Source organism: Trichomycterus rosablanca, chromosome 5 (genome assembly GCF_030014385.1).
Source record: "Trichomycterus rosablanca isolate fTriRos1 chromosome 5, fTriRos1.hap1, whole genome shotgun sequence".
NCBI lineage: Eukaryota > Metazoa > Chordata > Actinopteri > Siluriformes > Trichomycteridae > Trichomycterus > Trichomycterus rosablanca.
The window spans coordinates 19,758,359-19,771,532 of record NC_085992.1 but is presented as its reverse complement, the minus strand read 5'-3'; the positions used below and the strand labels follow the sequence as shown (position 1 = coordinate 19,771,532).

Here is a 13,174-nt window from a genome sequence, read left to right as displayed (position 1 = left end):
TTTTGGATACAATCCGGGTTAGCACCCGAACATCCCTTTCAGACAGCTTCCTCTTGCGTCCACAGTTAATCCTGTTGGATGTGGTTTGTCCTTCTTGGTGGTATGCTGACATTACCCTGGATACCGTGGCTCTTGATACATCACAAAGACTTGCTGTCTTGGTCACAGATGCGCCAGTCCTCTTTTGAACTCTGGTATGTCACCCATAATGTTGTGTGCATTGCAATATTTTGAGCAAAACTGTGCTCTTACCCTGCTAATTGAACCTTCACACTCTGCTCTTACTGGTGCAATGTGCAATTAATGAAGATTGGCCACCAGACTGGTCCAATTTAGCCATGAAACCTCCCACACTAAAATGACAGGTGTTTCAGTTATTTTGTCCAACCCCTGTATATATATATATATATATATATATATATATATATATATATATATATATATATATATATATATATATATATATAACTACAGATGATTTAAACTACAGAGTTTAAACTATAAACTATATATATATATATACAGTGTATCACAAAAGTGAGTACACCCCTCACATTTCTGCAAATATTTCATTATATCTTTTCATGGGACAACACTATAGACATGAAACTTGGATATAACTTAGAGTAGTCAGTGTACAGCTTGTATAGCAGTGTAGATTTACTGTCTACTGAAAACAACTCAACACACAGCCATTAATGTCTAAATAGCTGGCAACATAAGTGAGTACACCCCACAGTGAACATGTCCAAATTGTGCCCAAATGTGTCGTTGTCCCTCCCTGGTGTCATGTGTCAAGGTCCCAGGTGTAAATGGGGAGCAGGGCTGTTAAATTTGGTGTTTTGGGTACAATTCTCTCATACTGGCCACTGGATATTCAACATGGCACCTCATGGCAAAGAACTCTCTGAGGATGTGAGAAATAGAATTGTTGCTCTCCACAAAGATGGCCTGGGCTATAAGAAGATTGCTAACACCCTGAAACTGAGCTACAGCATGGTGGCCAAGGTCATACAGCGGTTTTCCAGGACAGGTTCCACTCGGAACAGGCTTCGCCAGGGTCGACCAAAGAAGTTGAGTCCACGTGTTCGGCGTCATATCCAGAGGTTGGCTTTAAAAAATAGACACATGAGTGCTGCCAGCATCGCTGCAGAGGTTGAAGACGTGGGAGGTCAGCCTGTCAGTGCTCAGACCATACGCCGCACACTGCATCAACTCGGTCTGCATGGTCGTCATCCCAGAAGGAAGCTGACGCACAAGAAAGCCCGCAAACAGTTTGCTGAAGACAAGCAGTCCAAGAACATGGATTACTGGAATGCCCTGTGGTCTGACGAGACCAAGATAAACTTGTTTGGCTCAGATGGTGTCCAGCATGTGTGGCGGCGCCCTGGTGAGAAGTACCAAGACAACTGTATCTTGCCTACAGTCAAGCATGGTGGTGGTAGCATCATGGTCTTGGGCTGCATGAGTGTTGCTGGCACTGGGGAGCTGCAGTTCATTGAGGGAAACATGAATTCCAACATGTACTGTGACATTCTGAAACAGAGCATGATCCCCTCCCTTCGAAAACTGGGCCTCATGGCAGTTTTCCAACAGGATAACGACCCCAAACACAACCTCCAAGATGACAACTGCCTTGCTGAGGAAGCTGAAGGTAAAGGTGATGGACTAAACCCAATTGAGCACCTGTGGCGCATCCTCAAGTGGAAGGTGGAGGAGTTCAAGGTGTCTAACATCCACCAGCTCCGTGATGTCATCATGGAGGAGTGGAAGAGGATTCCAGTAGCAACCTGTGCAGCTCTGGTGAATTCCATGCCCAGGAGGGTTAAGGCAGTGCTGGATAATAATGGTGGTCACACAAAATATTGACACTTTGGGCACAATTTGGACATGTTCACTGTGGGGTGTACTCACTTATGTTGCCAGCTATTTAGACATTAATGGCTGTGTGTTGAGTTATTTTCAGAAGACAGTAAATCTACACTGCTATACAAGTTGTACACTGACTACTCTAAGTTATATCCAAGTTTTAGTTCTATAGTGTTGTCCCATGAAAAGATATAATAAAATATTTGCAGAAATGTGAGGGGTGTACTCACTTTTGTGATACACTGTATATAAACTACAGATGCATGAGTACCGATACTGGTATCGGGTATTTGCCCGATACCGCGCTCATTAACTTGAACTCGTACTCGCAAACGAGGCTCCGATATTAAACATCCGATACCGTGTGCCTAGTGCACGTTGCTGCGTTATGCCTAGTTCACACTACACGACTTTTGCCCTGATTTCCGCTCGGCGACTGGTCGGCGCTAGATTTGCCGGCCCGGGAGCAACTCGGCGTTCGCTCGGCGATCAAAACTCGGCTCTCGATCGCTAAGTGTGAACTATCCAACAACTCGATCCGACCGGCTCGCCGAGCGCTCGAGTTTTCTGGCACGTCAGATATCTGATCTGAGATGTGCGACTGGGAATGAGTGACATGTTGAACAGCCAATGAGAACGCAGGATACGGTGTGAGGGGAAACGCAGGAGAGGAGTGTAAACTGGTGGGACAGGGGGATAATATAGTTTATATCAGAATACACCGGCACACACACACATTTTACAGTATTTCTGACCTGATCATTCTCTACAAAACATAACAACAAAACACCAACATTGCAAAAATATTTATTAACCTCCAACTCACTACAGAACAATCCATGCTATTCGTGTTGCCAAATCCACTCAGATTCATTTATTTTTCCTCCTTGATTTCATCACGTCAGCGCACAAACACTTTGATCACTCGCTACTTGTTGACGTGCATTTTTGGACGTGGTATCATTAAACTTCTTGTCACTTCTCACGTCTGTTTTTGTTTTTTAAAAAACGGTATTCTAAATAGGTATTGGTATCGGTATCGGCAAGTACAAAAATACATGTACTTGTACTCGTACTCGTACGGGAAAAAATGGTATCGATGCATCCCTAATAGCAACGATACGCTACCAGCAAAGCTTTGTAAAGCATTGTATAGCACAATGTACACCAATGTCAAAACCAAACCACAATCCCACTTTCCATAAGAGCCTCTTAAATCAGTTTTTCATTTAAAGAATACTTCACTTACCATTTGCTATAGCCTTAATTTTTTATTGTAAAATTAGCATGACTTTAAAGAGGAAAACCCAAACCTCTGCTGTATGCTTGGGTACTGAGCCTTACCAGATGATTCAATTTCCTTCCTCAACTAACTGTATTTCAAAAGACCTCTGCCAACAGTTGATATACAGTTAATTTTAATAAGGTTTGTTCAGTGATGCAGGGTAACCGAAAAAAATACATTTGATAAACATCTGTCCTTTTTTACAGCAGAAAAGCTTATTAATAACATCATCTGGAAACTAGAAAATAATTACTATAATAAAATCATAAAATGGCTTGAACTTCATTAGGGACACATCTGGTATATGTAATTATTGATTTTTTTACACGCTACAGCTACAACACAGATACATTCTGTGGGTAAACAATTAATGACTGTAACCTGTCTGCTCTATAAACTTTGCCACCCATTGTACCCCATTTCTCAACTGAAAGCGCCACAGGACCCCACACTGAACACATGAGGAGATGTAAGGATATTTAAGTTCTGTTTAAACTTACTGGACACTTTTTTAAGAACAAATACCTAAAAGCAATAACTGTAGCTGTAGCTTGTTTCATAGATGGTGTGTTAATGCAGATGGGGTTACAAGAGATTTTTTTACAATATTAAAATAGGGTTCTATAGAATATTTTAGAATACTGATTAATGTGTTTATTTATATATATACAGTGTATCACAAAAGTGAGTACACCCCTCACATTTCTGCAAATATTTCATTATAACTTTTCATGGGACAACACTATAGACATGAAACTTGGATATAACTTAGAGTAGTCAGTGTACAGCTTGTACAGCAGTGTAGATTTACTGTCTTCTGAAAATAACTCAACACACAGCCATTAATGTCTAAATGGCTGGCAACATAAGTGAGTACACCCCACAGTGAACATGTCCAAATTGTGCCCAAATGTGTCGTTGTCCCTCCCTGGTGTCATGTGTCAAGGTCCCAGGTGTAAATGGGGAGCAGGGCTGTTAAATTTGGTGTTTTGGGTACAATTCTCTCATACTGGCCACTGGATATTCAACATGGCACCTCATGGCAAAGAACTCTCTGAGGATGTGAGAAATAGAATAGTTGCTCTCCACAAAGATGGCCTGGGCTATAAGAAGATTGCTAACACCCTGAAACTGAGCTACAGCATGGTGGCCAAGGTCATACAGCGGTTTTCCAGGACAGGTTCCACTCGGAACAGGCTTCGCCAGGGTCGACCAAAGAAGTTGAGTCCACGTGTTCGGCGTCATATCCAGAGGTTGGCTTTAAAAAATAGACACATGAGTGCTGCCAGCATTGCTGCAGAGGTTGAAGACGTGGGAGGTCAGCCTGTCAGTGCTCAGACCATACGCCGCACACTGCATCAACTCGGTCTGCATGGTCGTCATCCCAGAAGGAAGCTGACGCACAAGAAAGCCCGCAAACAGTTTGCTGAAGACAAGCAGTCCAAAAACATGGATTACTGGAATGCCCTGTGGTCTGACGAGACCAAGATAAACTTGTTTGGCTCAGATGGTGTCCAGCATGTGTGGCGGCGCCCTGGTGAGAAGTACCAAGACAACTGTATCTTGCCTACAGTCAAGCATGGTGGTGGTAGCATCATGGTCTTGGGCTGCATGAGTGTTGCTGGCACTGGGGAGCTGCAGTTCATTGAGGGAAACATGAATTCCAACATGTACTGTGACATTCTGAAACAGAGCATGATCCCCTCCCTACGAAAACTGGGCCTCATGGCAGTTTTCCAACACGATAACGACCCCAAACACAACCTCCAAGATGACAACTGCCTTGCTGAGGAAGCTTAAGGTAAAGGTGATGGACTAAACCCAATTGAGCACCTGTGGCGCATCCTCAAGTGGAAGGTGGAGGAGTTCAAGGTGTCTAACATCCACCAGCTCCGTGATGTCATCATGGAGGAGTGGAAGAGGATTCCAGTAGCAACCTGTGCAGCTCTGGTGAATTCCATGCCCAGGAGGGTTAAGGCAGTGCTGGATAATAATGGTGGTCACACAAAATATTGACACTTTGGGCACAATTTGGACATGTTCACTGTGGGGTGTACTCACTTATGTTGCCAGCCATTTAGACATTAATGGCTGTGTGTTGAGTTATTTTCAGAAGACAGTAAATCTACACTGCTATATAGGGTTGGGCGATATTGCCGATTTTCATACCGTCATACCATCTTCAGGAAATACCGCGGTATACGGTATTACCGCGGCGGGGGGATTGGGGGGGGGGGTTGTGTCGCGGACAAACTGTACAGTGTACACACGAGTGTAATTACAATATTTCAATGTTTTATTATAAAAAGATTTAACAATCTGAACGTCAAACATTGCTTATCTTATCTGATCTATAATAACTACACATAAGTATAAATGCATGTGTATCAATTACACTTTAACACAAACATTAACACATAACATTTTGGCATTGTAATCTCTCTCTGCCCACACAAAACAGAATAATAGCAGGCTACACACTTCAATATATTTCAAAAGTTAACTGCTTAGTTTATAGTTACAGATATTTCTTAAAAGTGTATGAACGTGTACGATTAGTTATGCCTGTAATCCAGAATTAAGTTCTATACCGTAACAAAAAATATGAATGTAAATGTTCATGTTGCGATGACGGTGATGTAAAGTAATGTTAAAATAATTCAAAGTCCAAACATTTGAGTGGTTAACGAGGACGCTACTTTAAATGTCACACAAGCTAAGTGCAAAACAACTCGAGCACGGAAACGGTACAAATCCGATCTATTCCCTACACACTCGCTCCCTACGCCCTATAGTGTGCTTAACTTTCTTAAAGGGCCAGACAATATATTTTATAATTACATTACACGACAGGTGAGACGTTCTTTTTTCTTAATATAGCGCTTTTATTTAGGAAAAAATAGTTCTTACATAGGCAGGAAAATCTATGGCAGACAAGAGTCAGAACAGCGGATTGAGCGTAACGTTATTATTACTGTTTGCTCCTTTTTCTCAACACTTGTGCTCGATTTACACTGAAGATATATTTAGTAAATAAGTACATGTCCGCGCTTGTGTTCATTTCCGGTTGAACTGATAAAAAATGTTGATTTTGAAAAATTTAAAGACGAGCCGTTATTCAGTTTCTGCTTGTTAGCTCACAGCTAATGCTAGCCAGTGTGGCTCTTCACTCGTCTCTCTGTGTGAGCACCCCACAGCCAATCAGCGAGCTCCGAGCTCCAACCGCCTACCCCTCCCACCCCTCCCTCACTGTGGATGCGCGCATGTCCTAAAGTCTCAGTTTTCAAGGTAAACCTGAAGCAGAAATTCGACGCTTCACATTTAAAAAATACCGTCACCATTTTTGAATACCGCGGTATACGGTAATATCGTCATACCGCCCAACCCTACTGCTATACAAGTTGTACACTGACTACTCTAAGTTATATCCAAGTTTTATGTCTATAGTGTTGTCCCATGAAAATATATAATGAAATATTTGCAGAAATGTGAGGGGTGTACTCACTTTTGTGATACACTGTGTATATATATATATATATATATATATATATATATATTGTTATATGTGATACTAATATGCAGAAGGAATATAATATATTGATTTTTAAACAATAATACATACATTCTAAATTTTTTTATATTTACAAAATATACTGTGGTAAAAGTTGGTCAGTAAAAATTATTTGTATTACTTTTGTAAGTAAAATAGAGGTTCAACAGAATTAACAAATCACAGAATATTTTACTGTATTTAACAACATGTTCCAACTGGAGATAGCATTTGTAAATTAAGCAACTGAAAGATCAGAACTCATAGTACAAATGCAAATCATTTGTACTGCGGCACATAATTTAATATAACTACAGATTTGAGCATGAACTGAAATGTAAAGCCTTAAAAAAAAGCCTTATTCCATATATATTTTTGGCTGTTATTGCTTAATTAAATAAAACAAACACACTCACTTCCTCATTGTAAGTGCAACCCTCCCTCTTGTGTCTTGTCTTAATGTTGATTTGTCTGTATGTATCACAGCCCAAAGCCTCAATGAGAACAAAACAGGCTAATGAGAGTCTCGTGATGGAGCTGTTAGTTCAGTCAGGGCTAAGTTCTTTAGAGAAGCCCAATGAATGGCTTCTCAGTTCCAAGAACATCTCTCACTCACAAGACTGCTTAGCTTAGTTCTCTGACTTTAATTAAATTCCAAGTTACACCCTTTTAATCAACAGCACATTAAGCTCAACTTGCAGGTGACTGTGCTGCCTGGACAGTCTGCCATTTAAGGAATGACAGCACTTTACTTGTAGTCAGGCACATCAAACATTTGGTTTGATTTGGTTAAAATAAATAAATATCACCCCTCCACAACATGCAAAAGATGCATTATCTACGCTAAGTTGTGTGTGGCTGCGATAGATTGACTGTGGTTGAATAGTGTACTTGAAATGAATGAATGAGTAATGAAAAAATATTGAAACAAATATCAATACAATGCATTGAAGACTATTGGTACAACATTCTTATCACGTACATTTAACTAAGGTTTTAAATGAGTTAAACAGTTCTGAAACTCATTTCAAACTTTCTTTAATAAACCTTAACGTTCCAATTGATCTACATGCTAAGAAAAAAAACTACAATTTATTTTGTCCCTACCAAGTTGAGTAAACGGATTCCTACCTGAAGATCTGCTCCCTGTGCACGACAATCCATATATTTATCCCAGGCAAGAGTGAGATCACACGGTTGTCTGGCCATGTTTTCAGTAACAGATTGATTATGGAGCTCTTACTAATTAACCATTTTTTTCTGGTTCAAATCCACCACTATAAGGTCAACCAAACATCTCGACTGGTTCTGCTACGGCTTTACCAAATCCATCATCTGTAGCGCACAGTAACTGCGTCAACATTTGATTTCCTACAAAAGAGAGAATGAAAAAAATCAACGCAGGATATTACGTAAGTTTACTGATTCTGCTCAAAGGCGATCTAACAGAAAATCCTAACCTGTCCCATCACTAACGGCTAGGCTGCAGCATATCTATGCTACTTACCACTAGCAGCTATGCTAACTGCCGAGTTCCCGTCAAGTTACTACAAACAGAAAGCGAATGACGACAATTATTCTAGTATCCATAACTAACCGTGACCTAGACTTTTTGTCAGCGGTTTCATTCTCTGCACACAGATAAACTAATTCATGCATTGTACCGAGATCTTTTTAACTGGCCTATCTGCAATCAGTACTTACTTTGAAAACATGGGTGCTTACAATGTCCACCAGTATTTCTTGTTAGTATTTGCAGTATTTCAGTTTTGCTGCAATGATGCGAATACTGTTACCCACCTTCCATCTCAAGCCAAAGCTCAACACATTACAATCCCTCTACTACGATTAGAACACATACTAAAAGACGTATTGCAAACATACTGCAACGAATGACGTTCGCAAAATATTTATTTAACGTGCCTTCAGGCAAAAAATCTGGAAACCCTTATAAATAAAAATACATTAATTTCACTACATTTACCTCGGTACAACATAAAAGACGCTTCTTCCCTTGACTGTCATTTTGATTACGTCAAAGCAAGTGGTTCCCTGTGTGGGCGGAGTTCTGTCGCAACTCGGAGGCCTTTTTTTATTGCGCATGCGCACCTAGTCCTTAAACAACTGCGCGGAAAAACTTCACTGCTCACTACAATAGAAGGCCTTAGACATGGATTAATTAAGCATTTGATGAGGGGAGACATGCCTGCGATATCAACGCTATCCTAACATTACAGGCTATTGAGTGGAACATGTTTATCTATAAATTTTACATCAGTATATTGGGGGACATCTGAATATTGGGGCTACATGTCTGCCCTTCTCTCTTTTTTACTCTCACAGAAAAAAAAAGTTTGTAACATGTGCTCAGTGTGAACCTGCTCTCATCTGTAAAGAGAAGGGGTACCAATGGTAGACCTGCCAATTCTGGTGTTCTCTGGAGTATGCCAATCGAGCTGCACGGTGCTGGGCTGTGAGTACAGGTCCCACTAGAGGACATCGGGCTCTCATGCCACCCTCATAAAGTCTGTTTCTGACAGTTCGTTCAGAAACATGCACCGCTAGCCCGCTGGATGTCACTTTGTAGGGCTCTGGCAGTGCTCCTCCTGTTCCTCCTCACACAAAGGAGCAGATACCAGTCCTGCTGTAGGGTTGATGCCCTTCTATGGCCCTGTCCTGCTCTTCTCGTGTAATGACCTGTGTCCTGGTATCTCCTCCATGCTCTTGAGTATGTGCTGGGAGACAGCAAACCTTCTTGCAACAGCACATATGGATGTGCCACACTGGATGAACTGGACTACCTGTGTAACCACCGCATGCTACCTGTAGTGACAAGGACACTAGCAAAACGCAAAACTAGAGAAGAATCAGTCAGGAAGGATAGGGAGAGAGTATTTGTCTGTGGCCACCACCTGCAAAACCATTCCCTTTTTGGGAGTTGTCACTTTCTTTTGCACCAAAGCAGGTGAACTTGATTCACAATCACTTATGCTTCCTAACTGGGCAGATTGGTATCCCTGAAGTTTAACTGACTTTGTATGGAGCCCCTATGGTGACATCCCATAAAAAAATAAAATAATGCGTGGCCATGCCTTATTAAGTTGTGGCCACGCATTAATAAGGGGTGGAAACTAGATAATTAAGTCATGGCCACACATTATTAACTCGTGGAAATGAGATAATTAAGTCGTGGCCACGACTTAATAAGGCGTGGGAACGAGTTAATAATGCGTGGCCACGACTTAATAAGGAGTGGGAATAAGATCGTGGCCACGACTTAAAAAGGTTGAAACAGTTGAATATTGTTTACTCTGTTCCCTTTCTTGACTATCGTGTCAATAAACAGAATGGACGATTAAAGCATTGTACTTGCTTACTTTATATTTATTACATCTACAACAGTAGCGAACATTAACGTGTGTATAAACATTACTATGAAAAACCCGCATACATCTGTGTGTGCGTTGCTCTAACAGTTCCGTACTGAAACATAAAACCATCACACGTTCCATACATTAACACATATTGTTACAAATATGGTGTGATCATCCGTACCCATTTTCTAGGGAGTCGTAGATTGTTTCTTTTGGAGCCTTGATGTAATATGCAGTCTCCCTCCTGGGTGTAACAGATGATCACACCATATTCAACTGTTTCATACGGAGCCCCTAACAATATGTGTTAATGTATGGAACGTGTGATGGTTAATGTATTGGAAAAACGACACAGCAACACTAAACCTCTCTTTTTACTAATTATTACTGCTCATAAGTTCTCTCCACTAATAAAATTCCTCGCTCGTTGTTTTAGTACAATAAGTCACGTAAAGCTTTGTGCACCGCCACACTTAATAGGAAATAACAGCAGTCAGCGCAAAAGCTACTGTGCCTTTACTGAACAGAATACAGTATTCCAAGATCAAGCATCTCCATGATTAAGAAGCATAAGGAAACAATAAAAAAGTAAAGGTTAGGTGCTTTTAAAGAGCTTTTAAAGTTTTATTGTATTTAATTGTATTTCAGTGTTTTTTATATTATATTTGTGTTATTTTTAGTGTATCAAAAAGTGTCAAAAACAACCCCATTATTTTACATTAGCCCAAAATATATGTAGTTCCACGGGACCATACACCTTTTAAACTTGACACCACTCCCAAAACCAATTGATGTTGAGCTGCAAGGTACCACTGTATTTATTTAAATGTTACCAATTTATAGACTAATAATTTAAGGGCAATCAAATCATTTTTGCCATTTTGAAAGAGTGTATATACATGTACTCAATTACACAGCACTTTATTATCTGTACATACATGTGATCATTTATAAAGCTACATCTATTATACAGATGAATGCAAATACATATTTAGTGTAATTACATACTTACTGTAGCCCATCTGTTGCCCCATACAGTTTATGATATTCCTGTACCTTTTTTAATAATCAAAAGAGAACCTCATAAGACCCCTAATGACCAGATGATGTTTGGCTGGTAACAACATGGTAGTGTGTGTTGTTCTGATATGATGATCTCTAATAACTTTAATTTCCTTCGGGATCAATAAAGTATCTATCTATCTATCTATCTATCTATCTATCTATCTATCTATCTATCTATCTATCTATCTATCTAATATCTATCTATCTATCTATCTATCTATCTAATCTATCTATCTATCTATCTATCTATCTATCTATCTAATCTATCTATCTATCTAAGCTGCAGCAGTGATGTTATGATTTTTAAGTGCTATTTATACACACTGAACTCTTTATTAGGAACTCGCCACTCGACCATAATAGCATGATTTGTGGAGTGCTGCCTGGATGGTTGATCTTCTGATAGGTTCTCCCATCTCCACAGATACGCTGGAGCTCTGTCAGAGTGACCCCCTGTTCCAGGTTGTTGGGGGACCTGGGTTTGATTATTATCTCTGGGAACTGCTTGTAAGGAACAGACAAGTCGGAAAGTCTGCACACCCCTTTCACCTTATCCATGTTTTGTTATGTTACAGACTCATTCTGTAATAGATTGACTTCTTTTTTTTTGCCTCAAACATCTACACACAATCGCCAATAATTACGAAGTGAAAACAGGGTTTACCTAGGTAGCACTGTTGTACGTGTGCAGTTAGAGACCAAAGCTACTTTATTTTCTCATGCATAATGTGTGCTGATCTTTCTTAAGTGTTTTATCACAGGACTTTCTGATTACAGGTTGCTGTTGGCTTTATATCTTTGGTTGGCGCTTTAGTTTGCTCCCAGCACTGACATTTATGTGTTTACAAATCCCAACAACACAGTGACACCATCCAAATAACATCTGGTTAATTGCAGGTAGGTATGTCTTATCAAATAATTAAAGTAGCAGGTTGGTATATATATATATATACAGTGTATCACAAAAGTGAGTACACCCCTCACATTTCTGCAGATATTTAAGTATATCTTTTCATGGGACAACACTGACAAAATGACACTTTGACACAATGAAAAGTAGTCTGTGTGCAGCTTATATAACAGTGTAAATTTATTCTTCCCTCAAAATAACTCAATATACAGCCATTAATGTCTAAACCACCGGCAACAAAAGTGAGTACACCCCTTAGTGAAAGTTCCTGAAGTGTCAATATTTTGTGTGGCCATCATTATTTCCCAGAACTGCCTTAACTCTCCTGGGCATGGAGTTTACCAGAGCTTCACAGGTTGCCACTGGAATGCTTTTCCACTCCTCCATGACGACATCACGGAGCTGGCGGATATTCGAGACTTTGCGCTCCTCCACCTTCCGCTTGAGGATGCCCCAAAGATGTTCTATTGGGTTTAGGTCTGGAGACATGCTTGGCCAGTCCATCACCTTTACCCTCAGCCTCTTCAATAAAGCAGTGGTCGTCTTAGAGGTGTGTTTGGGGTCATTATCATGCTGGAACACTGCCCTGCGACCCAGTTTCTGGAGGGAGGGGATCATGCTCTGCTTCAGTATTTCACAGTACATATTGGAGTTCATGTGTCCCTCAATGAAATGTAACTCCCCAACACCTGCTGCACTCATGCAGCCCCAGACCATGGCATTCCCACCACCATGCTTGACTGTAGGCATGACACACTTATCTTTGTACTCCTCACCTGATTGCCGCCACACATGCTTGAGACCATCTGAACCAAACAAATTAATCTTGGTCTCATCAGACCATAGGACATGGTTCCAGTAATCCATGTCCTTTGTTGACATGTCTTCAGCAAACTGTTTGCGGGCTTTCTTGTGTAGAGATTTCAGAAGAGGCTTCCTTCTGGGGTGACAGCCATGCAGACCAATTTGATGTAGTGTGCGGCGTATGGTCTGAGCACTGACAGGCTGACCCCCCACCTTTTCAATCTCTGCAGCAATGCTGACAGCACTCCTGCGCCTATCTTTTAAAGACAGCAGTTGGATGTGACGCTGAGCACGTGCACTCAGCTTCTTTGGACGAC

General features: G+C 40.7%; 1 protein-coding gene across 5 annotated transcripts in view; it reads right to left on the bottom strand.

The window, feature by feature from the left end:
• lyst (lysosomal trafficking regulator) overlaps nt 1-8,750 on the bottom strand; it is a 121,752-nt gene extending 113,002 nt beyond the window's left edge. For 4 of the 5 annotated variants that reach the window (XM_062995816.1, XM_062995818.1, XM_062995819.1 and 1 more), the window contains exons 1-2: nt 8,689-8,750; nt 7,836-8,075 (exon numbers count right to left, since the gene is read on the bottom strand). In XM_062995816.1, the coding sequence (XP_062851886.1) occupies nt 7,836-7,913 (78 nt within the window). In that variant the 5' untranslated portion in view covers nt 7,914-8,075; nt 8,689-8,750. Of the gene's footprint in view, nt 1-7,835; nt 8,076-8,408; nt 8,435-8,688 lie in introns of those variants that run through there. The other variant, XM_062995817.1, reaches the window with a different exon arrangement.
• Between the last annotated feature and the right edge of the window lie 4,424 nt (nt 8,751-13,174).